The sequence below is a fragment of the Lycium ferocissimum genome, chromosome 5, assembly GCF_029784015.1.
Source record: "Lycium ferocissimum isolate CSIRO_LF1 chromosome 5, AGI_CSIRO_Lferr_CH_V1, whole genome shotgun sequence".
Lineage (NCBI taxonomy): Eukaryota > Viridiplantae > Streptophyta > Magnoliopsida > Solanales > Solanaceae > Lycium > Lycium ferocissimum.
This window is the reverse complement of record NC_081346.1, coordinates 4,513,362-4,539,520: the sequence shown is the minus strand read 5'-3', so window position 1 is coordinate 4,539,520 and position 26,159 is coordinate 4,513,362. Positions and strand designations below refer to the sequence as shown.

At 35.5% G+C, this 26,159-nt stretch overlaps 1 protein-coding gene across 1 annotated transcript; it reads right to left on the bottom strand.

Annotated features, from left to right (window-relative positions):
* Positions 1-395: 395 nt before the first annotated feature.
* LOC132055542 (uncharacterized GPI-anchored protein At4g28100) lies at positions 396-3,546 on the bottom strand. Its single transcript, XM_059447421.1, has 3 exons — positions 3,104-3,546; positions 2,401-2,733; positions 396-908 (listed from the first exon to the last, which is right to left on the bottom strand). The coding sequence occupies exons 1-3, from the start codon at positions 3,422-3,424 to the stop codon at positions 567-569; spliced, it is 996 nt and encodes a 331-aa protein (XP_059303404.1). The 5' UTR covers positions 3,425-3,546; the 3' UTR covers positions 396-566.
* Between the last annotated feature and the right edge of the window lie 22,613 nt (positions 3,547-26,159).

Below are 26,159 nucleotides of genomic sequence, written 5' to 3'. Positions count from 1 at the left end.
AAATCAAAATCATGGTCAGTGAGTATTGCTTCTTGATAGCAAAAGTGAGTCTAAACCAAAAATAGAGCATTAGAAAGCTTCTAGTAATATTATAAAATTGAAGATACATGATACTGGCGCCTCGTAGACCCATGGGCTTATGCTCCATGTCTCGGAATTACACCTCGCCTCGTGCTGCGTAAAACGTCTCGCCTCGCACCCCGCTTCTTAAAACACTGGTCTAATTTACGGGGAAAAACAACTAAACTTTCTCATCAATTCAATCCTTATATCATAAGTAACGGAATAGTGCTTTGGCTAAGCTTGTGTAAACTATTAATGGCGCGATGATATATTACAATGCATCGCTGCTGCTTATGGTGCAAGTTTTCTGGTATTTCAATTTGACAGTAGCATTATCAAGGAACAGCCATAGCTTCATTCATTTGCTGAACAATCGTTACACAACCACAAAAATTACAATTTCACTAACCTGAATGAACGAATACAGAGGGCCGAATTTGCCCTAAGTGACATTTGAACAAGAACTACAAATTTTAGTACAAGGATCAAGTACCGGCTATTAACTAATATTTGAAGAGCAACGCACCAAAGTTTATGTACACTAAAACTAAAGGTTGGATAAACCGATAAAGTGATGCCTGAATAGCAAATGCAGAAGATTCATCGTTGATCTCCGACGAGTCTACAGCAAGTGGCATCCCATCACTGTTAAGTGTGCAAGACTGCGGATCTGAACTGCCTTCGGTCAACATTAGAGCCCTCAAAACAGCAGAAACGGTATGAATATAACCCGATCTATTTTTGTTGAGAAGCCACGTTAGACCCATCAATTGGCAATCTCTGCTGCGCATTTTCCTAGTTCTGTCCTCTGACCTGCTCTTGTTTCCGACTCTACCCTCACTAAGCTGCAAATGTTTTTCCACGTATCAGATTATAACCTTAAATTGATAAACCAAAAACTTGTTACCTTACAGGACATGTTTAGTCATTGACAAGATTGATATAATTACCAAGTATCAAATTCTATTCGCTAATAAACAGATGGATTCTTGCTTGTAAAAATGCAAACAGATTACTATGAGCTTGCTCCAGAGTACCAAAATCTAAATTATCATACTCCAAGGCTAAAGAAATTTACAAGAACCAATGCCATGAGATTTGAATATTCCCCACCGTACTCCAATAGAGGATCCAATGAATTATCAGCTCAAATTATAAGGCATATCCTGCTTTTCTGATAAACTTAAAGGTGTCTCGAAACTATATTATAATATTCAGTGAATGCAGCCCAACAGGCTCCTTGAAATCCAATGAGATTTATGATTCAAACTCCTCTTTTCTTCTGAAAAGAAGGAACTAGGACAGCAATTCTGAGGAAGAATACCACACACAAGTTGACCATAGTTAAGCAACAAATATCAGAGGAGTTGTCATCTGGACAACCAATATGCATACTTGCATGTATTTTTTTCCCTGCTCTATGAGATCAATGGTTTGTTTCACTCCGATCTCATTTGACTACCCTAGACAAACTGGTGGTGGTAATTTACCTTCTGATATGGATGTTACTGATATCGAGCCCTTCAATATTGTGACTGCCTACGCTCAAGCATAGAGTATACACTCACAAGTAAGAACAGTTTTAAGTTTGGACACCAAAGTTGAATTAAACATGATACCTACTCGACAGCTGCTCTTCTTCATACGAGGGTCACTGTGTTAAGGCTATTTACAGATCAATTTTTTGAGTATATGCGGGTCTGAAGAAAAAGTAATTGGCCATAAGAGAAGATGACACCATAGAGATGGTCATTACAGTAGCTCTTGATTTCAAGATAGGTCTCATAGACGACAAAATATAGATAGAAATAACCTAAAGAATTTGGCTTCCCTTGTACCTGATTTGTAATAAATCATTTTAGAAGCTACCTTAGTTTAACTAAAACTACAGATTAAGTAATTCCACTGGATTCTGAAAACTTAGGTGCAATTTCTGTTTAAGGCAGCATTAAAAACTTGCTACTGTCAAGCAGTACAGTAAATTGCAGAAATAACCATATAGAGAGGTTATTTGAGCGGGAAAAAAAGGTGGATCAAGAATGTATCTTTCCCAACCTCACCCCTACCTTGGAAGATAGGGTTTTTTTCCCGTCTTTCGGAAACAGTCTCCCCATCTTCCGAGGTAGGGGTAAGGTCTGCGTACACTTTACCCTCCTCAGACCCCACATTGTGAGATTTCACTAGGTATGTTGTTCTTGTTGTTGTATTTTAAACCCACATTAAGCATAGTATGAATAACTGTATCAAGAATGTGGCTTTTGTGTGTGTGTGTGTGTGTGTGTGTGTTTTTTTTTTTTTTTTTTTTGATAGGTAACTAAGTGGATCAAGTAAACGTACCAGGTAAAGACTGTTCAAGCATTTGGAACAACCAGCAAGACCAGTATACCCATTATTACTCAAACAATCTCTTTCCAATTTCTTCACACTTTTATCACCTACCAATTCCCCTTGTGAATCCACAGAAAACGCTTCTGGACAACTCAATGGATGCAGCCTAATTCCACAATAACAATAAACTACATCACAAGTCTCATTTGGTTTCACCAATTCAATCCCTCTGTTTCCCAATGCCTTTTCAAGTGAATCCACACACGTCTCCGAATCATCAGGTAGCACCGGCATATCAACTGAACTCGATTGTGGAACTTTCGTAACGGCTCTGTGAAGTGCCTGTTGGAAAAAATAATTCAAGATTGTAAGAAACCAAATTTGGTTAGGATTAAATATTTTAGTTCATATCTACTTAAGAATTATAGTCAACGTATTATATAAACAGGGGTGTTAGGGGCAGGGCGGAGCCAGTAAGGCCCTAGGTTCAAACTACTTCAGCAAAAAATTACACTATTTATATATGGTTAAAGTTATACTATATATATATGTCGAACTCTTTGGCTTCTTCATGTGTTCACTTCTTCATAATTTGAACCCCTTAATACAAATTCTGGCTTCGACACAGGCTAGAGGTGCTGCTAATTTCATAAGTATAGAGCGAGTATTGTAGAGAGCATTCAGATATTTATGAGTTATTTTCCTACAGTACCGATTTAGAATAAGCTGAGTAGAGCCAGGCAGCTAAAACGGGGCAACAACGGGTCTTATGTGCTTGACCCGAATAACTGTGGGACCCACAAGCTGATTTAACGTTGTGGTAGAGGTCTTCAGGTAGATCTAAAGGACAACCTGCGACATTTGACTGTTCCGGGAAAGCTGGAATTGTGGCTGGTGGTGCAGGGGAAGGTAAGAATGTTTGAGACTGGAGTTCAGCCGGGTCGGGTTCGGGCAAAAGTGGAAGGGCGGGTAATCTTGGTGGATTGTTCAAGAAAAGTAATAAAGTAAAGAAGAAGAAAACGTGGAAAGACATTGCTTTGAGAATGAGGGAAATGTGAAGTTCAGTGCTTTTTGGTATAGGAAAAAAGAGGAAGAAGGGGGAAAAAGGGGAAGTTTGGTGGCTTTATTGACAGGCCATTATGGATTTGCTTATTTTCTTTTTACTTTTATAGGGGTGGCAAGAGACAAAAGCAGAATTTAAATTTTTATGAATTCTAAATTTTACGATAATGATATTTAGATATTAATATATGAATTTTTAATTTAAATTTTATATATATATTTAATAAATTTTTTAATATAAATAAATATTTAAATTAAAATTATTAGGTTCAGTCGAATCAATAGCTGGACTCTTTAGCTCTATTCCAAAGGAACTACTCTAAGGCTTTTGGACGTACGATTTGAAACCACAGTTTCAAATCATTTTGACATCTGATTTGAATATTTTGAGTTGTATTTTCTCTTATAGACATAAAAATCTCACAAATTGTGAAAACTATCAAAACATTCTCAATTCTTATATAATCTTACCAAATGAGCAAATCATAGTTTATAACAAAATTAGTACACTACTAGAAGGCTTTTTTTAAAAATACAACATCAATTAATCAAATTTTACTTCAATAAAATCGAAAATTTAACATGAATAGTAATATAACTACTATTTAATATAATCTTCCTACGTAAATTAAAGATTGGTAGACATAAATAAAGGTTGGTGGAAGTTAATGAGATTGGTAAATGATTGATGGGGGTAATTGTTAAAAATATTTACCAACTTATGAGTTTTTTTTTACAAAATATTAACTTATGAGTTAAATTTTGTATTTAAAAAAGTTGAAACCCAAACCATGCTTTTTTGGATGATTTGGATTCAAACTATGGTTTCAAATCAAGTTTCAAACCACGACTTCAAATTGATGGCCAAACGCTGGTTTGAAACCATGGTTTCAAAATGGATGGCCAAACGCCTACTAATAAAGGTGGTGTTGAAGAAAACCATAATCAATGGGAGCTAAGGGAAGAGGTTTAGGGCTATAAGGCAATGGAGTGGGGTATGGGAGGTTGGATAAAATAAGTTTGTTTGGGTCCTAGATCTCTCGAATAATGATGATGGTGTGCCTTATAAAAAGGAAATAGTAGACTTACTATATCAAATAGTATAATTGTTCTAGTTTTGTCATGATTTACAAATAATTCTTGGACATATCAAGAATCATAGCATGTTGCCTGTCTTCAATGTGGCAGATGCAGTTGCTTACATACCCTGATACCCCCGTTACATCATACATGACCCTGGCTCAAAGAAGGAATAAAGTGAATTCTTAATTTGAAGTTTATAAATGTTTATAGTAAGTTAAAATTGATAATAATTGAGTTTGTGATTAAATAGATATTAATATTTAGTAAATATGTTAATGAGTATATAAGGTTTATAGTTATGTTAAAGTTATTACAGTAACAGCGAATTCGTCATTGTTTTCATACTCAAGTTATAGTTAAGTTGATTTCACTTGAAACTTCGGTAGCATTTTAAGTAACGCTTAATGTATCAAGTGATTACAATGAATTTCGTCACTTAATGCATTTAATTTTAAGTATTAATTGGGGTATCAAAAAGTAATTAACACTATTGCTAAAGTACATGCATGGTACAAACATATGTTAATTAATTAGGCCTTTTTGTTTTATGCCGGAAGAGAATAATGTTTACTCCAAAAGTATAAGCAGTAGTGGGTTGATCTCATAATTAATTAACAGGTTTGGACCCAAGTAATCATGATTACAAGGACTAGGTCTAGTAGTACTGTCAAATCCTTAAGCAGCGGACAGGAGAACAAACTTACGATTCTATATAATGATGATGGTAAATATTAGTAGTACAAACTATTTTGATTATATACTGCAAATAAAGTGTTCCAATGGAAGTGGTCGATAAAGCATTTGTTAAATTTTTCCGTTGGTGCTAACATAAGTTCTTACTAGGCGTTTGGATAGAGATTTAGTTGAAATTTGATAGAAAAAACCTTTTTAAAAAAAAAGAAGATGAAAAAATAATGTGTACATTAAAATTGTGTTTGAACACGCATTTCATCACTTGCGAAAACAATTCTTTTTGTTTAATTTATGTATTTTTCTTAATTTTTGACGCATTCTAAAACATTTTATATCATTTTTAATTACTTTAACAACATTAAGAATTTAAACTTATTCAATATGAGCACTTTAATATAGATGTGAGTACTTTTCTTTTCAGCTATTACTATTTTAATATATTTTATTTTTACTAAATTAACATAAAATGACAGGGACAAGATATTACTATTTGAAGTCTTAATACAACAACAACAACATGCTCAATGCAACACCATAAGTGGGGATTTGAAGTCTTAATAATTGATCGTAAATAGTGTATGTATTTCCAAATTTGCAAGTAAGGAGATACCCGAGGCTAAAAACGTAATTGAAATATATACATATAATGTCAAGATTTATTTTATATCATCAATCTAATTTAACTGGTATTAATTAGTTACTATATTTTCTAAGTTACCAACATATCTCTAGTTTAGATATTTATGTGGAGTTATTTTATAAACAGAAAATGTTCAAATATGTCATCCAACTATCGGCTCATTTATGCCATTCGTTTATAGTTTGGCTCATCTATGCAATTGAACTATTGAAAATGGCTCATTTATGCCACTCATCAAAGGTTCAAATATGCCATCCAACTATCGAAAATGGCTCATTTATGCCACGTGTCATATATGGTATTATAAAATCGGCGTTAATGAAAAATGTTATGAATGAGTCATTTTGGTAACAGGCGATGACATAAATGAGCCAAACTATTGATGAATGGCATAAATGAACCATTTCCGAATGGTTCGATGATAAATGAGCTAAACTATCACGATGATTCGCGTAAATGAAGCTCATTTCAAGCATGGTTCAAATTAGCATATTTGAGCCATTTTATAAATAATCTATGTAAATATTTGTTTATATGGATAACATATGAAACTTAACCGAAAAAACATCATATCTTTTTCTTGCATTAAAGCTAACTAAATCGCCGAATGCTTGATTAAGACTTGTTTGGTAGTTACATATACTCTTTGTTAAACATCAATTCATCATCATTCTGTTTTGGAGTTAATCGCATGTTACCTTTCTTGTAGTCTCAATTGCTTGTAAGTTGTAATAATTACCTTTGTACAAAAGATATAATTAATCATGTTTTTAAGCAAACGTTTAGTTGTTAAGCCAATTTTTGGACTCAATTTTCCATTCAAGGAAATAATCATTTCCTCCGGAGAGGAGATCGATTTTATGATCTATCACCAATGTTCTTTAATTATATGACTCTATTTTTCATAAATAAATGCAGTAAATAAATATATCAAATGTCTTACAGCATTATTATCTTATTCGACCATATTTTTTTATTTTTTTTAAAAAAAAATTATTCGGCCATATGAGATTATTATATCGGAATATTTTAAATAAAAAGAAAAATATAGTCTTAAAGAAATGTGGAAAAACGACGTGACTTGGATGGGGAGCCAGATCACATGGTCCTTGGGGAGCTGTACTTTAACTCCAACAATTGGAGTTTCTTGTGAAGCGTACAGCTCTTTTGTCCGCTTCATCTGCAAATCCACATTCCTTAATTCTGCGATTTTAATTACTTGTCTTTTTCAATTATTCTTCTTCATTCCTTTTCATACTCATGTATGACATTGTATTAGTTCGGCAAAAATTTACTCATATTCAGTATTTACAGTAAATTAATAAATACATGACAAACATGCAGGGGTGGACGGGGTTTTGTGTTAGGTTATAGGATTAGTCCGAACTTAGTAATTTTGATGCGCATGAGATTTATGTGTAAAAATATATTAAAATAACAATAATAGTTGGTCTGAACCCATAAGTTAAAAAGTACAATGGATTCAATGTAAAGATAGGCTGAACCCATCGGAAGCCTCCTGAGGTGGACAAGATCTTTCACTTGCGCACTAAACTTGGTTCTGTATCGAAAGACTTAGACTACCTGAATTTTATTCCAATTAGGCACTTTTTGTAAAATCTGTTAAATATGTAAGGTGTGTGAAATGCACTCACTGATGACGTGTAAAAGTGGCGAATAAAATAAAGACGTGTGGCATATATTCCAAAATAATTATTAAACAATATTTTGAGTAAAAAAAATTTAGTTAATTAAAAAATAGAAACAGAAAAAAAATTTGCAACACCTATCCCGTTGACTCTTCCTCCTCCGATCTCCTTCTTCAAATCCTCATCCTCCGACCAACATGACCTTCTTCTGCAAACCCAACCACCACAATCACCACCGGCGCGGCAGCGCCACATTCTTTTTCAGTTTCTGTCACCATAACTACCAGCACATCCTCCTCACCCTTCATCGAATTTGACCTCTACCACCATCAGAACATTTTATTATCACAGATCCTTTTTATTGGTTTTCAAAAAATTGTGATACCCATGACAAGTCCTATTTCAAGCAAACATTTGAATACCCATGTCCTTAGTAAGATTTGATTTGCTGAAAGTTTAGTGTTTTGCTGAAAGCTTAAAAAAATATACGGCCACTTTTGCTACAAGCAATAATCTTACACACAAAATTATTTTGGATAGAACATTTTATTATAATTGAATACCCTGAAAAGAATTGAATAGAACCATAATAAGACATTAGACCGGCCAATTGTTTTGCGATCTCATGAATCATGACTGTGGATGTGGAATCAGCGCCATCCGTGCCGGGAGAACTAATGGCGCCGATTCCACATCCAAGTTCCGACCTTGCGATATATAATTTTTTTATTAAATAACCCATGTCCTTTCTTTACTTTTATGGTGATAAAAAAATTCTTAATTGATTTAATTTGTCACGGTAAAAAATGATAGGAGAGGAGAAGATTGAATATGGTGGTGGCATTACGGTGGCAGGACGGTGGAGGAAGTCTTGGAAGGAGAGAGAAGGAAGAAGAATAAGTAAAAAATAAAAATTTGTAAAATTTAAGCCTGTCACGCGCTTTTTCACAGTGAATCACACAAATTTTACCATATCAAAGAAAGCTGTCAATCAAACAAAATTCGAATAATTTCAAATGCTCAATACAAACACTTCTAAATTTAGGTTTCCGAAACATGAAAGATTAACCTAGAAAGCTCCCGATGGGTTCAACCTAAAAAATATTACATTGAATCCATGAAGCTTCAATCTTGTATCCATCTCGACTTTATCGATTAGCCCCACTTACAACTGGTTACATCAACCTCTGAAAAGGCCAAAAAAATTGCTAGCTACATCGCATATATAGCTAGTGAGTTATATTTTTTCATGAAGAATAACAGTGAACTCGGTGGCATTAATTTAGAACATATGAGCTGTCACTGCCCCAACTCATGTATAAAGAAGAAGAAAAAGTCAAGGCAGAGCTCTGTTATTAACATGACACATATTTCTAGTCCTGCTTCATTAACTTTGATACTATAAATAGCGTTCCATTAATTTTATGTATGACAAATTGTAACCGAAACAGGACAAGCAATCAATGTGACAAGGCTATACAAGAAGAGCTAAATGAATTAATGAAGTGCTCATGCTCGGTCACGGGATATAATATTTATCATACACTTAATTCAATAAATAAAAGTAAACTATAAAAAATTATCTGTATTTCGATTTCTTGTATTATTTTCTTTACTTCTCGAGTGATCACTGATAAAATAATCTAATTTAGCACATTACGATGGAAGTAGTATAATTAATCTTAGCCAACTAATCGAATAATGGAAACTGTCATTAGTGTAAAAAGACGCAAAAGGTATGACTTGGGCACTGGGTTCAAAAGCTGTTTGGCCTTTATAGTTTTTAAAAGGGAACTAGATTCTCTTGATTAACCAAATATTATTTTGTTTCTTCTACTACCTTTGTTCTCTAATCTTGCTCTTCTCTTATTTTATTATTGCATTCTGGCATAAAGAATGTTATGTTATTTGGCGTCGAGGTCACCACTAAGAATTAGTATATGCGTTCATCGCAATATATTTATTGGCACGAATATCAACTTAATACTGTAGTCAAGGCTCCAAACACACTCAAATCATTGCTTTTGACTATGACCCTGTTTAAATCTTAAGGGAAATTGATAGATTATCTTGTCAATACTCAATATAATAAGCTCCACTTCTTCCCCCCGCCCCCAAAAAAAAAAAAAAAAAAAACAGTAAGCCGATGCACAGAAGTGGAGGTTCAGCCACATATACAACAACAACATACCCAGTAAATTCTCACAATGTGGAGTTTGGGGAGGGTAAAGTGTACGCAGACCTTATCCTCACCTTGAAAGGTGAGAAGGCTGTTTCCGAAAGAGCCTCGGCTCAAAAGAGAACAAGACAAAAGGTCAGATAAGGACAAGTATAACAAAACAATATGAAAACGAGAATCAACAAAAGCGAGATAGTCATGATAAATAGTAGCTACCATAAATAAATAAGATACTCGAAGTACAAGACCCAACAATATAAGCAGAAATGAGATGGCAATAAACGAATGAGCAAACTACAACTACTATGACGAAAGAAGTAAGCGAGACTACCTCCTATCCTAATCTGAGTCCTCCACAACCTCCTATCTAAGGTCATGTCCTTGGTAAACTGAAACTGCGCCATGTCCTGTCTAACCACCTCTCGCCAATACTTCTTTGGCCTACCTCTACCTCTCCTGAAACCGCCTATAGCCAACCTCTCACACCTCCGTACTAGGGCATCTGTGTCTCTCCTATTGACATGTCCAAACCATCTCAGTCTCGTTTCCTACATCTTGTCCTCCACCGATGCCACTCCCACCTTTCCCCGGATATCTTCATTCCTAATCTTATCCTTCCTAGTGTGGTCACACATCCACCGCAGCATTCGCATTTTAGCGACTTTCATCTTCTGAACGTGAGAGTTCTTGACTGGCCAACACTCCGCCCCGTACAAAGAAAGTCGGTCTAACCACCACTTTGTAGAACTTTCCTTTAAGTTTTGGTGGCACTTTTTTGTCACACAGCACTCCAGAAGCGAGCCTCCATTTCATCCATCCTGCACCAATACGATGTGAAACATCATCGTCGATCTCCCCATCTCCCTGAATAATAGCCCCAAGATACTTAAAACTTCCTTTCTTCTGGATGGCCTGGGTACCAAGCCTCACTTCCTCGTCAGCCTCATATGGTACGCCACTGAACTTGCACTCCAAGTACTCTGTCTTGGTCCTACTCAACTTAAATCCTTTAGACTCCAACGTCTGTCTCCAATCTTCCAACTTAGCGTTAACTCCGCTACAAGTTTCGTCAATCAAGACTATGTCATCCGCGAACAACATACACCAAGGCACCTCACCTTGTATTTGTCGCGTCAATCCATCCATCACCGAGGCAAATAAAAACGGGCTAAGAGCTGATCCCCTAGTGCAACCCCATCAGAACAGAGAAGTGCTCTGAGTCTCCTCCTAATGTCCTTACCCTAGTCTTGACCACATATGTGTTTTATAAAAGGTAAAATACATTTACGGTCCTAGTTAAACTTGACAAAAAAATTCATTTAAACACCTTATCCGAGCTAAGGGTTCTACCTGTTGAACATTTTATGTTCTAAAAAATGTTACCCAACCCCAATCGAACTAAGACACTTAGATTGGGACGGAGGAAATACTTTGTTTTTTTACTAAAAATAAGTGAAAAAACTTTGTATCAAATGCTTGGTAATCCTTAAGATGGCAATACACACCTATATATGTAAGTAAAATTTTATCCAAGGATAACCAAGTAATATTGTTAATAAATATTGTAAGAATATATATGGACATTGTACTTGTTGAAATCTAGTGCGCATGGAGGAGCATTTGGGTGTGGTGTGCAGGTCCTCACTGTACAAAGCTGCTAAAAAAACAAAAAAGAGACATGGCAGAGCTTTTCTGCAAAGTACTCTCAGTACTCGCTTTTTGAAAAGAGAGTTAAGTTTGATGGGCCATAATGTAGTCGACCCAATAAATGTTATTCGCGAAACTTCGTATGTAAGTGTAAATATAAGCTATTGAGACATTGTTGAGATCTCATCTCTGGCCTATAAATATAAGTCAGAAATCATGCTCCCAAGCGTGTTGTAATAAAGAGACCACGCCAAACCTGAGAAGAGCATGAATTCTTTGTCATTAATAGACGTTGTTAATGTTCTTGTGCTTAAAAAAAAAAAACTACTTACGTGGTAGAGTTTAAAAAATTTGGTCCAACGGTCAAATGGAATGTTCTTTTTTCTTTTGGGAGTCCAAAAGAAAAATTAGTTTAGTTATAAGGAAACACTCGGTACAAGGAGCAACAGGTAGTAAAGGCTCTTGGCCTGTAAGACTAGTACTAAAGTATTGTGGGGGCGATTGTGAAGGGTCGTTACAAAAGGGGATATTGGAGGTGAACTAGTATTTGTTTGGTCCGATATGTGGATGGGCATGACAAAAAGGGGTAGCAATATTTGCATTTGTAGGGATGCACACAGAGGTAACATTCTCACGCAATAAGTCTCAGAGTGATTATATTCTAGTATATATAACACATACAAATGGAATGGGGAAGTCAAAAATTGTAAGACTGTTATACTGGTCCATTGAGCAAATCTGCTAATTAATTTTGCTCCCTGTACTTATGGAATATGACTGCCTAATTGATCAATTGTCTCAGCAAGAACGTGCAATCATTAAGAATATTCGCAAAAAGGAGGCGATGGCTTTTTAGTAGAGGAATTAAGTAGTCCATGTGCACCTAGGTTTATTTCTAAAAGTTATAACCCGCATTGATAAGCTAGGGTAAGACCATGAAATAGTGCCCAAATTTGTATGCACACTAGTCGAAGTATGAAAAAGAGCAGCAAACCTGAAAATGTCTACTTTACGTTGCCTTGCGCTGTGCATGCAGTGGCGTACGCAGAATTTTTTATAAATGGTGTCGTAACAAATAAATAAATTATTATAATGTCATGTCAAAAAATATTTAAATTGTACTAATAAAATATAACTCACATAAAAAATATTTAAATTGTATTAATAAAACGTAACTCACATAAGAAAAGAACTTATAAAAAAATAGCCTAAAGTAACGAGTGATCAAGTTTTGCACTGTTTAATATAAAATAGTGAGGCAATTAAATAAAAATTTAAAACCGAACAAATATTCAACCCTGGATCGAACTCAAGACTTCAATATAGACAAGCAAGGTGCTAGAGCAGCATGTTAGGTTACAGGTTATGTCAAGTGATGTCACTTATATTCTTCATATCCCTTTTTGCATATATATATATATATATATATATATTTTATTTTTTTTTAAATTCCGAACGAAGCAGTGTCGGATGACACCCCTCGGCATAACGTGGGTCCGCCTATGTGCACATGTGTTTGTTTCTCAATCAGTATTCAGTTTATAGAAAGCTATAAGTATTCTTTTGTATCTGATGAAAATGCTACTTTATTTTTTGGTAAATATGTTTTTGTTAAGTAGGTTTTTGTTTTTGAAAAATATTCTAACTGTTATAAAACTATATGTAATTGCAAATAAATAAGAGAAGCTAATCAATAACTTTGTAGAGAGGAGGGAGAGATTGTATTATCATCCTTTTTTGACGTTACAAATGAGAAGGCACAGCTCCTTATTTATAGAAGAAGTTTGCCCCTCAACCTACAATATACAACTTGTACAAGTTGCTCTACAACTTGGTACAACTAAGATATACAACTAATATACAACTTTCTACAACTAAGATACAACTTGCAAATGCAAGTTGTATTTATCACTTAATGTGTAGGTGGTATAATTTACATTTAATAATACATCCAAATATCAACTTGTAAAATAGTTCATAACACTCCCCCTGGGATGTTTTATTAATAGATAATGTGCCTCGTTAAAACCTTACTAGGAAAAACCCAGTGGGAAAAAATCCTAGTGAAGGAAAAAGAGTACACGTATCTACTATCTAGTAATACGCATTGTTAGCTGCCTCATTAAAAACCTTATCAGGAAAACCCAAATAGGACAAAACCTTGATTAAGGGAAAAAGAGTACAGCGGGTATTTACTCCCCCTGATTAAAGCATCACATAATTCTTGAAGATGATGTACTCCGATCTTGTATACCAACTTATCATATCTTGAGGTTGACAGAGCATTTGTGATCACATCTGTCAAATGATCATTTGACTAACTGCTTGATGATCTGCATCTTCATTCCTTAGATAGAGTTACATCATCGTCATATAATATTTGTTGCAGTCACGCCAAGTACATTCTTGACTTGCTTTATAAACTACTGTTATTTTCCTGTGATTTGACTTGTCGGTAAAATAACACGGTATGACGGAAAGAATCCTTCATGAAAATAGATAACATGTATCGTATCGAACTCTTATGGTATCATATGAATGTCCTGTATATCCAAAAAACTTGACAATATTTGTTAGGATAAACACATTCATTTCAGGGCTTTCATCTGCAATATGCAATTGATCTATTTCAATATCTTCATTTAGAAGTAAAACTATATCATGCTCGTAGTTATAGCAAGATATATAAATGCATCAATTGCACAAATATATGGTACTTCAGGACCAATTCAATTTTCTCATTTCAACCTATTTTAGCAAATAATCTACTACTTTTGAAAACTCCTCAAGAGCTTCAATAATATTCAAGTCATCAACTTGCACAGTACTATGAAATGTTCTAATTATCATAAAGAGACAAGAGTAAACAGGATCATCTTTGTACCCTTCGTCAATAAATATTCACTAAGACGATGAAAATACATTCACTACGTGATTTAATCCATATAAGGATTATGAACAAGTTTTCCAAGAACTTGTATATGCTTCAGGCATTTTGAATTATTCCGAATTTTTTTGAATCTTATCAAGTAAAACATATAGACTGTGACAACATCCATTTAGTAGTTAAATGATGTGACATCTTCTGGTGTCTGGACTGCAGGTCCAATAAGCTTTACGCTTACTAAGATGCATCATATCACTTGATAATTATTTCTACGTTGGCATGCTTTAAGAGACGTAGAACTCAGATCTTTACAATGTAATACAATATTGCGCGCCATATTGTACCAAAAATATCGTTGACGAGCTATTATTTTGTATCGGTTCGCAATTCGACATAACTTACTGAGGTCTCATCACTTCATTATTTTCAGGTACCTAAACCTCCCATAAGGTTTCATAAAGTCTTATGTCGTAGGCTCTTCTAGAGCACATTGCCTCCTTATTATGATCATTTGCTCATCTCCCTTTTCACGGATTATTACATTCGGAACCGATTGGTCTACCATGCTTCATGCATGCTGTAGACTCTGCCCTTCAAGGACGTTAGGAGCATTTTGCAGATGAAATATGAAATAGTTGGGTCAGCAAATGCCTCCAGCATTTGACTTGAATTATCTGAGGATCATACTGATGATAAATCACAACATATTTCTTAGCTGCATATTCTCTCCCCCTTATGTTAGAAAAACTACCACATATCCCCATTTTCTTTGGGAAATCCATCCGTGTGCATCATGGTATATCAATTAATCATATACCGCACATCAAAAGCTATAAGATGGAAATATCTAGTTCCTGACCCTGAACCAATTATGAGGGGAGAATTTATCATAATTTATTGATCTGAAGCATACATGTGTCGTTGTATGCAATATATCATATCTCAGACCAGGTCTGAAACTCTGTTCTCATAAGTAATGGTTTAGCTATATTATGGAGGCATCTAGTGCCAAAGCAGTTTACATATAAACTAGCATTATCAAGATGAATTGTCTTGATTACATAATCTGGAAATTGTGCTTCCAACTTAACTATTTTGAGCAAGCAACTTCGTAAATGTCAAACTGTCAGTTAACAATAAACGTACATGTGACCGTCTCATAAATGCATCTATTAATTAAAACATCACATTGAAGGTGAAAGGGCCCATATTCACCTTTTATATTTTTCAGAATTTTAGGGGATTCAGTCCCAACATTAACTAGTGTAATCAACTTATCATGAAAACAAGCAACACAAACAAATTCTTGAAGAATATTCTAGTTCTTCAATATATTTTGAATACTCAATTAGTACATCATATTTAAATCAGGAAGACCAAAATAGTCTTGTCAATTAATAAAATTATTTGTACCCATAAACTTCAAATTTACCAGACGAGTGCTATTTAGTTTAGTAAACTTACGTTTACTATTGCATGAGATTTTATGTCATAAACTTCTGGTTTATTGTGACATGTGATCCATCATGCTCGGGTAACGTTTCATATACATATTTCTTACCCATAGTAACTTAAAGACATTCAATTTTCTAATCATTTGTAGTCCTAATATGATAACCAATAGTAAACTTCAGGTTTACTATAATCTGTGTTCTGATCGTAACGATTACGATCTAGGACAAATGATGCTATCATATATATCCTCTTCGAGAGAATTTAATTTATTTACCATAATCAGATACTATTTGGAAACTGCTGGTGTCATGATACTTATAAATAAACAATTAGCTCTTCTAGAGCCCTTGATCATTAGTTTCCTCTACCAAATATTTTTAGATACTTCTGGTACCATGAAAGAAAATTTGGCTAGACACTACTGGTGTCATGATGGAAAACAGTAATCAAATGAAAATTTAAACACAATTTTAAACTGTAAATTATGAAAGTAAACGTTAAGCTCCAAACTTCTGTATTTTAAATATCTCCTTCAAGGAGATGAACCATTAAACATCTGAATATTTTGTATCAAAGCGGCAACCACATAATAATTACATCCTTCAGGAAGAGATACATTAATGTTTATTTCCTTCAAGGAAATCAATAACAGCTAACCATAATGTATCAGTGTGGTTATACTAGAAAGCATTTTACTCTGCTTCCTTTTTCTTTAAAATCATACTTTAATAAAATTATTCAAGATGTTTATACGTACAACAGGTACGTGTTGCAATGCCTTAATTTCATACCACAAAAACAACATGTACATTCCTTGTATTGTATCTCTACAGGAGATAGGTTGTGATATTTCTTCGTTCACTTCAGGAAATGAAACTCATTTATTCAAATATGCTTGAAATACGATGTTCAACAATAGTTCGTTACTTTGCTCAAGCACAAGAAGACATTGCTTCATATATTGTCTCAGATATACTACCAATTCTTTCTACTTCAAGAGTAAAGTTTTAGAGTTTTACTACTTCAGGAGTAAAGTTTAAAGTTCTACTTCTTCAGGAGTAAATTTCAGGGTCCTACTACTTTAGGAGTAGAATGCAGAGTCTTAATAGTTCGGGAGTAGATTAATATTTACTACTTCAGGAATAGATATCAGAGTTCTACTACTTAAGGAGTAGATTTCAGAGTTCTAATACTTCCGGAGTAGAGTTCAAAGTTCTACTACTTCCCTAGTATAGTTCAAAGTTCTACTACTTTGGGATTAGACTTCAAAGTATACTACTTCGGGAGAAGATTTCTGAGTTTGATACTTCGAGAGTAAAGCATAGAGTATTTGTTTTTTTTTCCCTCAATTATTCTACCTCTTCTGGAGATAAGTCGTGATAATTTCACAATCAAATTAGCGCACATCCAATGTTATAAGCCTTACTACATACTGTCTCATTCACTTCAGGGAGCGGATCCGAATTTGCAACATTTATCAAAAGTTCTCATTTTTCAAGAATGAAATATATCTTAACGCGCTTTAAGCATATCAAATTATGATAGCTTCATGCCTCTTTTAAGATATTGCTACTTCAAGAGCAAATCAAGGCACATATATGTTGTAGAAAAATTTTCTCTAACATATTTTCAATTGCAATCATAAGCTTATAAAAATATTACCACTTCCGATAGTTAACAAATTCAATTACAATGAAGCACGTGATATATAATCACTTCTAGTGATTGTAAGTTTCTTATGAACTGGAATTGTAAGTTGAGGCGATGCTCTGCCGGAGCAAATTTGGCGCCTCACAAAATATTATCACTCTTAATAAATTCATCATTGAGATAGTCATGATGAAGACAAGCATCAAAATAGCTACTGCATGTTTGCATATTAATACGTATACATAGTAATTTGGCAAGTGTTGATAAGATATTAAATCTAAAAGTAAGCAAATTAAAAGGCTCAGATTACGTTAGTTGTATCGGCCATCTCTATGTTTTGATACATAACATAACTTACTAGGAGACAAAATCTTCTAAACATACCTTGATTTCCAGTGAGCCACGGGTGGTTCCGTCAAGCTTTCCAAGACGGTAGCATTAATATAGACAAAATTCTAATAAAAGATTAGAGACTCGTGCTGATAACGTGTTATAAAACTATATGTAATTGCAAATAAATAAGAGAAGCTAATCAATAACTTTGTAGAGAGGAGGAAGAGATTGTATTATCATCCTTTTTTGATGTTACAAATGAGAAGGCATATCTCCTTATTTATAGAAGAAGTTTGCCCCTCAACCTACAATATACAACTTGTACAAGTTGCTCTACAACTTGGTACAACTAAGATATACAACTAATATACAATTCTACAACTAAGATATAACTTGCAAGTGCAAGTTGTATTTATCACTTAATGTGGAGGTGGTATAATTTATATTTAATAATACATCCAAATATCAACTTGTAAAATAGTTCATAACACTAACAATGTTTTTTGGACAACCCAAGTCCCAACCATATATGTGTGCGGAATTATGATAGGAAGTTAACTTAAAATGACTGTAGACGTCAAATTGTATGTGTTAAATTCCAATGCGACCCCATGTTACAGATGTTTGATGTCCTTTGCTCCACTTTTAATAGCGGGCCCAAGTATGCAGTCCCATCTCAGTACAGAAACTATATGGGCTCTTTTCAATATAGTGATGTGTTGGGCTACAATCCTATTGATATTTTTTTTTTTGTGCGGATCGTCCTTCAAAGGCACTGGTCTTTAATGTTTGGCCCTTAAATTGGTTGCCTTTAATTTTTATCCTTCGCCTAACATTCCGAGATTTTGGGTTCGAACCCCAACCCAGTAAAGAAAAAAAAAGGAATTTTGCAAGACAGAGGATGCAAAACTCTGCCTTGCGAATCTAAACTCTATCTTGCAATTTTTTTAAATTTTTCTATGGAGCTTCAAACCCGAAATAAAAAAAAATTTAGCCAAGAAAAAAATTAAAGACCAATGCTTTTGGAGGACAATAGTGCAAATGACCATTGACAGAAAAGGGAAAGATCACGTTGTCTTCTCCTTACTATCCTTGGGCCTTGTCACGTAATTACTCACAAGTGGGCCATCTTGTGTGGCCCATCACATGGGAGTCCTCTTCCCCTCCGCCCCACCCCCTGCCCCCGCCACCCCACCTTTTTTTCTTTTTCAGGGGTGGGGGGTTGGGATTTGCACGATTTCCTTCTTTGGGGATGATCTTTAATTTTTGCCTTTCCCTTAAGAGTCCGGAACCAAAATGCCCCCAAAAAAATCATTTTTGAATCAAAATATCCCAATAAAAAAAAATATTACGAAAATACCTTTAGCGCAGTAATTTACTGTGCTATAGCAGTTAACGGAGATGGTTCCGTTAACTGCTATAGCGCAGTAAATTACTGCGCTATAGTGTTTGTCTTTTTTTTTTCCGGCTCTTTTGGTTAACCCTTCTTTCGTTACATTTTTTAACGTATTTTAACCATAGATTAATCATGCTTCGGAACCCCGAAACTTCAATATTTTATATAGAACCCTACTTGTTTTTGTGCGATTAATAAGGTAGGATCAATACATCAAGGATACACAAAAGTTCGGATGGCCGTTTTAGTGGTTGAAAAGTGCTCGAACGCCATTTCCGTTTCAAAGCTCGGTGACATTAGCTTGAAGTTCTTTACGAATACTTAAACTTGTTCATTAATAATTAATCAAAAGTTAGTCAAAATGGCAGCATTCATACGGAAAAAAAAAAACTTAATTAAATTGCATCATTCATAACCTTGAGTAGATGAAAATACTTAACATACTAATTCATTAATAAGAAACCCAAACTTTTAAAAATACAATCATCAAAGTAAGAAAAAAACTTAAAAAACATTCATCAATTAATGCCCTTGAGTTGATCTTCCGCCACCACCGCGAGATGTGCCACCACCACTAGAGGTACTTCCACCACTAAAGTTTCCTCCACCACGAGAGGTACTTCCACCGCGAGATGTAGTTTGACCACCATGCCGTAAGGGACACTTGCGCTTATCATGACCAACATAATTGCAAAATGAGCATTTTCGAGTGTATCTCCCCGGTGGAACATCCATTTCATTATGAATACGTGAGTATGCATTCTTTCTGAATTTACGGATAAATGCTTTATTTGCAACTATTGAAAATGGATCCGGTGGCCAATAACTCTCACTACCAAGTGGGTAGAACCTTCCAGCATACGTTCTTGCATAATTTTCAAGCTTGTATATTCCTCGGCCATGTACGAGGAGGCGTTCTTTCCCGTTGTGATAAAACACTTGAAGGCATGAGAACATGGCATGTGATATGATTGCCACTTGCCGCATGTGCATGTTCTTGGAATCTCAAAAGATCAGTGTGAACGTTACCTCATTTACCTTGGTGCACACTTGTTGTGAGTTCAAATATGCGCTCTGCAGTTGTACTCCATCCTACACATGTTTCTAAGCCTTATATTTGTGGTACTCGAACGGTTTTTAACGGTTTTGGCATCCATCTTAGACCTTCTGCATGTGCTTTGGCCTCTTTTGATCTATCGACGAACCGCTCCAACTCGCTTAAATGTCATTCTCACCGTTTGCGGTGACGGGTAGTCCGTGCGGTTTTAACAAGCCATTGAATGACTCAAGCTGTTTTTGTCGATACCCATCGCCTACCTTCATCCGTCACGGTGTAATGTCCATTTCTCTTTATCAATTGCATTTAACCGGTGGAAGGCTCCTCATTCGCCCGCCTAATAATGTCCATCGCGGCTAAAACAGCTTCTCCCGTTACGTTACGACCTCGCCCACATCCAATTGCAAAGTGCCGGGATTCGATATGCCTTTTGGAAGTTTGCCTTCAAATGCCTTAAACAATAACGATGGTAGGCAAATGGTGGCTGCCACCCCTGCAAATTGAACATATTGTGCAATATGCTAGCATGTCTGTCTGATATCACACATATTCCCATGCGATCCTTAATAACGTGTTGCCTCAAGTAGTCCAAAAACATTCCCCACGTACTAATGCTCTCATTAGGCGCAATTGCAAAGCTAAAGGGAATATAGCTCCATTTGCATCCATTCCAATGCTTTTAGCGGCTTTATGTCATACTTCCCGTACATGTGTTCCATCTATTGATATTACGGAGGTGGAAATTTGAGAAACCCATCATGCATGGTTTGAAGGCCCGAAATACAAAATCAAAAATATTACCGGCACACCTTTTCGATTTGAGCTTCCATTCAACAACGGTACCATGATTGAAGTGTTATAGAGCCGCCATGTATCTCGACAACGTCTTGAAAGAGCCCTCCCAATTGCCGAAGACTATTTCATGTGTATGCCTACGCCCCGATACGCCTTTCCTTTAGTAACAATTTTGCTATATACTTTCAGGACGGCTCTAATACAATCTTTAATAGGGTACTTGAAAAAGTTGAAATATCAGCATATAACAACAAGAAACATTATATTAACACCAAAAATAAAATAAACTTAGGCGAAGGAGATACCTGGGGTTTTCTCTAATGTCGCCAACTAATACACGCGCAATCAAATTAGTATCTAGATTGCAATGAACATCTGGGAGGTCACCCATATCACAAGTGTGCTTTGTGTAGAACTTTGAAATAGTCCACATCTTTTCGGCGGTTTCCTTACCACGGAGCATCCATTCGCGGCCTTGATATTTTCGCTTGCCGGACCAATCGCCAAAGTTTTAGGTAATCGTCAACATTAAACTAAACTCCCTCCCCCGGATGCAATAAATCTTAACGATAATTTCTGCACGATTTTTTTTCGGTATTTGAAAATCATCTCTTTTTCAATATGAGCCTTTTGTTTTACCAAATCCACTGGCTCTTTCCACAAGCTTCGCCGAATATGATCATCATCCCTAGTAAAGACAAAGGCATCTGGGCGATCTTGAAGATGATCAAGGTAGGGGATCTCATCGGAATGTCACTGAATCGGGATCGACTCTTGCTGTTGAAATTGGCTATGCGGGCGAGCCGAGTCGGCTGATGGCACATTTCAAATGGTTGCTATGAATTCGGTTCCTCCTCGTGTCTTGGATACATTCGTCATGTCTTACGGCATGTTCTACTTGATGTTGAGGATTAGTTCTAACCTCGATCTCAATCGTCACTTTCCTCCGCATTAGGTATTTCCTCGCTGCTCATTTGGATGATGTCACTATATAATTCGAATGTCTGGACCATCCATAGCACGCCTTTGCCTATAATTTGGTGCAACCGCCTTACATTCTCCTACACAAGAAATTAGGGTGTTTTAACTACTACACATCAAATAACACTACTTCGATGTTAAAAAAAATAGACGTACCGATAGTAATCAGCGCAGAAACTTGAGGAAGGAGCATCGCTTTGAGTTGTTGGATAGGTGAGATGTTCCAACACCCTTCATCCATCCCGATTGAGACCGTCCGATATGATCCATATCGGTATAACCCTAAATAATATAATCGACATCATTAGTAGCATTCGAGTGCCACTACACATAATAATAATAATAATAATAATAATAATAATAATAATAATAATAATAATAATAATAATAATAATAATGTAAAAAATGAATATTTACCATTTGCCCGTCAAATTGTTGACTTAAACTATCCAGAGGCATTTGGCTAGTCAAAATGCTTTCATAGGTACTCGTATCATGGTAATTGTGTTGATAAGTAGGTTCCGCTGAGTGACTTCGGCTTTGAATTATGGACGGGACTTCTGAACGAGGTCTATTTCGGGCTTCCCGAGGAGCCCTAGCCATGAATTCAAGTTGATTAATGGGGATCTTCTCTATATACATTTCAAGGACGTTTAAAGTTATGCATTTCCTATGATCCTAAGGCGCCTTCAAAAAATCAGTCAACGAATCATCGTCTTGAATGTACCACTGTCCATAACTAGTTACACCTTGCGGCGTAAATGACGTTGGATATTTTCCAATTATATTTAGATCAAAATCACTTACTAACTTGTAGTCTATTATACAAGGCTTGGAGTAGTTTTGAGAATTTTAAGTCAAGTGGAAACTTAACATGGTATTTTGGGGAAGAATCATAGCGCAAATTATTTTTCTCGAATATAATTTGTTCGTCCCAGAATAAAGAAACTCTAATTCTTAGAACATCTGTCATATTTTGAATAATTTAAGAGGAATACAAAACGCAAAAACTAGATGAAACTTTGAATTTTTTGCTTTTTTTGCATTATACGAACTCGGTATTTATAAGATTTGAAGTTTGAATATAGAACCAACGCATGCATGCAATTACAGTATCTTGCAGTGTTACGTCAAATCAAATTAAGTGCGGAGAGTTGCATAACGCATGGAATAAATGCGTTATGGCAGAGTCCAGCAGTATAGCGCAGTAAATAACTGCGTTAATGCACTCAGATAGAGTATAACGCAGTAATTTAATGCGTTATACTGGCATAACGCATTATTTTACTGCGCTATACCACTGCACCATATTGTCACCTCAGTCACAAACGAAAAACGTCATGATTCGAATCAAACTTTATATAACGGAATTTGACGATTAGTTGTTACCAACCACACAACATTCCACACAAAATTGAGCTACTATGTCATTTTTTGACCAATTTAGAGATAATAGTCGTGTTATATCGTTCACTCCGGCAAACATATTTGAAGCTGATGGGTAGACCCGGGAACTAGATGATGATGATTTTCATTACTCAAATAACCCTAACGATAGATTCAATCGAGAATACAATAATAAAATGACAAGAGGAGGGATTGGCGTGTTAGGGAGAACAACGACCTTTGGAGCACAAGTTAGCGTCGAGGCGAAACGTCCAAAAAAACGTGCTATGTCAATGCCTCGCGGAACTCCACAAGAGTTTAATTAGGCTCTTAATCGTTTTAGCGAAGAGAACAATCGATGCAAATACGTTATCATAGGGTAGAATATGGTATACATGGTAGCACAAGATTTAGATCTAAGTGGGATTCGACTGTGAAATGTCCGATGAAGATTAATATTTTTCTTACAATAAGGTAAGTAGGTAGGGTCATAAAGACCCGCCCCCCCCCCCCCCCGGGACGTAGGGGTTTGGAACAATATAAGTAGCCACTTTCTTTGTTATTAGACTACACCATATTCAATGTCGAGTAGTAGAAACTCGGCTTGGTCTTTACTCCTTCCAAAAGAATCAAATAGCATGATGATGAGAGTTCAAATCATAGCAGTTTTCGAGCGATACCGGTGATTTCAAACTAGATGAGCTAAATCCCCACCTTCTTACATAGAGCGTAATGATGATTTACGCAAGGTGAAATATTCGATCCGCGGGAATATTATTGCGGTTTACGCCGAGAATGGTCACATCGGCTTCCGAATCGAACGTCTTGTTCGTGACTTGAAAAAATCTCAACGCTCCAATTCCAACAAGGTACTTTCCTTAACCATGCCTCAAGTAGGTCCGGAAACTTGCGAGCTTGCCGTGCAAAGGATTAGAAAAGAAAACAACGGGATGCTTTGGCAAAGACGATGTAGATTTTACATGCTAAAGTTGGCCGAAGAACAAACATCATCAACCGGTAGAGAACTAAGCAAGCACTTAAAAAAAGATGTGTCTTAAGAAACCGCCAATATTTTTCGAGGACAATATTGAGGACTTGTACTCGATGATGATTAAGAATGTTGTGATTTTAGTTTTAAGTTTAATATATCATTATGCTGTTATTTTGAAGAATATTAGTATGTTAAGTATTTTCATCTACTCAAGGTTATGAATGATGCAATTTAATTAAGTTTTTTTTTTTTTTTTTTTTTTGTATGAATGCTGCCATTTGACTAACTTTTGATTAATTATTAATGAACAAGTTTAAGTATTCTTAAAGAACTTCAAGCTAATGTCACCGAGCCTTGAAACGAAAATAGCGTTCGAGCACTTTTCAACCTCTAAAACGGCCATCCGAACTTTTGTGTATCCTTGTTGTGTTGATCCTACCTTATTAATCACACAAAAATAAGTAGGATTCTATATAAAATATTAAAGTTTCGGGGTCCCGAAGCATGATTAATCTAAGGTCAAAGTACGTTAAAAAGTGTAACGAAAGAAGGGTTAACCAAAAGAGTCGGAAAAAAATAAAAAGACGAACACTATAGCGCAGTAAATTACTGCGCTAAAGGTATTTTGGTAACATTTTTTTTGTTGGGGTATTTTGGTTCAAAATGTTTTTTTGGGGGGCATTTTGGTTCCGGACTCTTTCCCTTAAAATATCTTGAGGTTCTGGGTTCGACCACCGGCTTAGTCATAAAAATAAAAATAAAATCACAAGGTAAGGCTTCGCAAAAAGTCTGCCTTATGCGGCAACTGTTGCCGCATAAGGCAGACTTTAGTTATACCTTAAGGCAAACTCTGCCGCATAAGACAGGCTTTTCGTGAAGCCTTACCTTGCCTTGCGATTTTTTTTTTTTACTGAGCGGGGGTTCAAACTCTGAACCTCGGGGTGTTTTTGGCCACCTTTTAAGCGAAAGGCAAAAATTAAAGACCAGCAATTTGAGGGGTAAAAATTAAAGACCAGTGCCTTTTAAGGCAATCCACGCAAAAAATTGAAGAACACGCGTGCCATGGTATATAAATATGATGAGATAGTATCATGGAAGACTGCTTCAGTCCTTCTCTTAGTCCTCGAATGTACCATCATGGTATATAAATATATTGAGATGGTATTATGGATGATCATGTTCATTTATTAAAAAAGACACGCTTTTCTATGAAAAAAACCTCTATAATATCATCTTATATACATATACTGTGATGGTATCATGGAGGACTACTTCAGTCCTTTAATGAAACACTCCTCATGAACATGGTACCATCGTGGTATATAAATATACTGAGATGGTATCAAGAAGGACTGTTTCATGATACCATCATGATATATAAATATACTGCGATGGTATCATGGAGGAAGGAGTTTGGGCGAGGGGGTATGTCGAGTAAATATTTCTGGCCGGCTGGGATAGAAGCGAAATTAATTTAGGAGGGGCATGGGGCGGGTAAATATTTTATATTTTAGGGGTATTTGGTGTTGTTTTTTTTTTTGTTTTTTTTTTGGCTTGATCTTTTATTATTTTCTTTCTTACTTTTCATATTCTATAATTTTCTCTCTTATTATATTATATTTTTTTAATTAGGTAGTAAGAATATGACACATGGGTTAAATGGGTCTTATTATTGAAAATGATTTTCTAATAATACATGGCATGGAAGGGCAGAGGTAGAATACTGTTTACGTGTTCGTCCGCACCCGAAAGCTTTAATCAAACTCTATATTTGTTTAAGAAATCAATTGAATATGTACAACTTATTAACTTATAACTCAGAACGTAAAAAGGACTAGAATCTCGAACTTAAATGTGTCTTATTATTGAAAATGATTTTCTAAT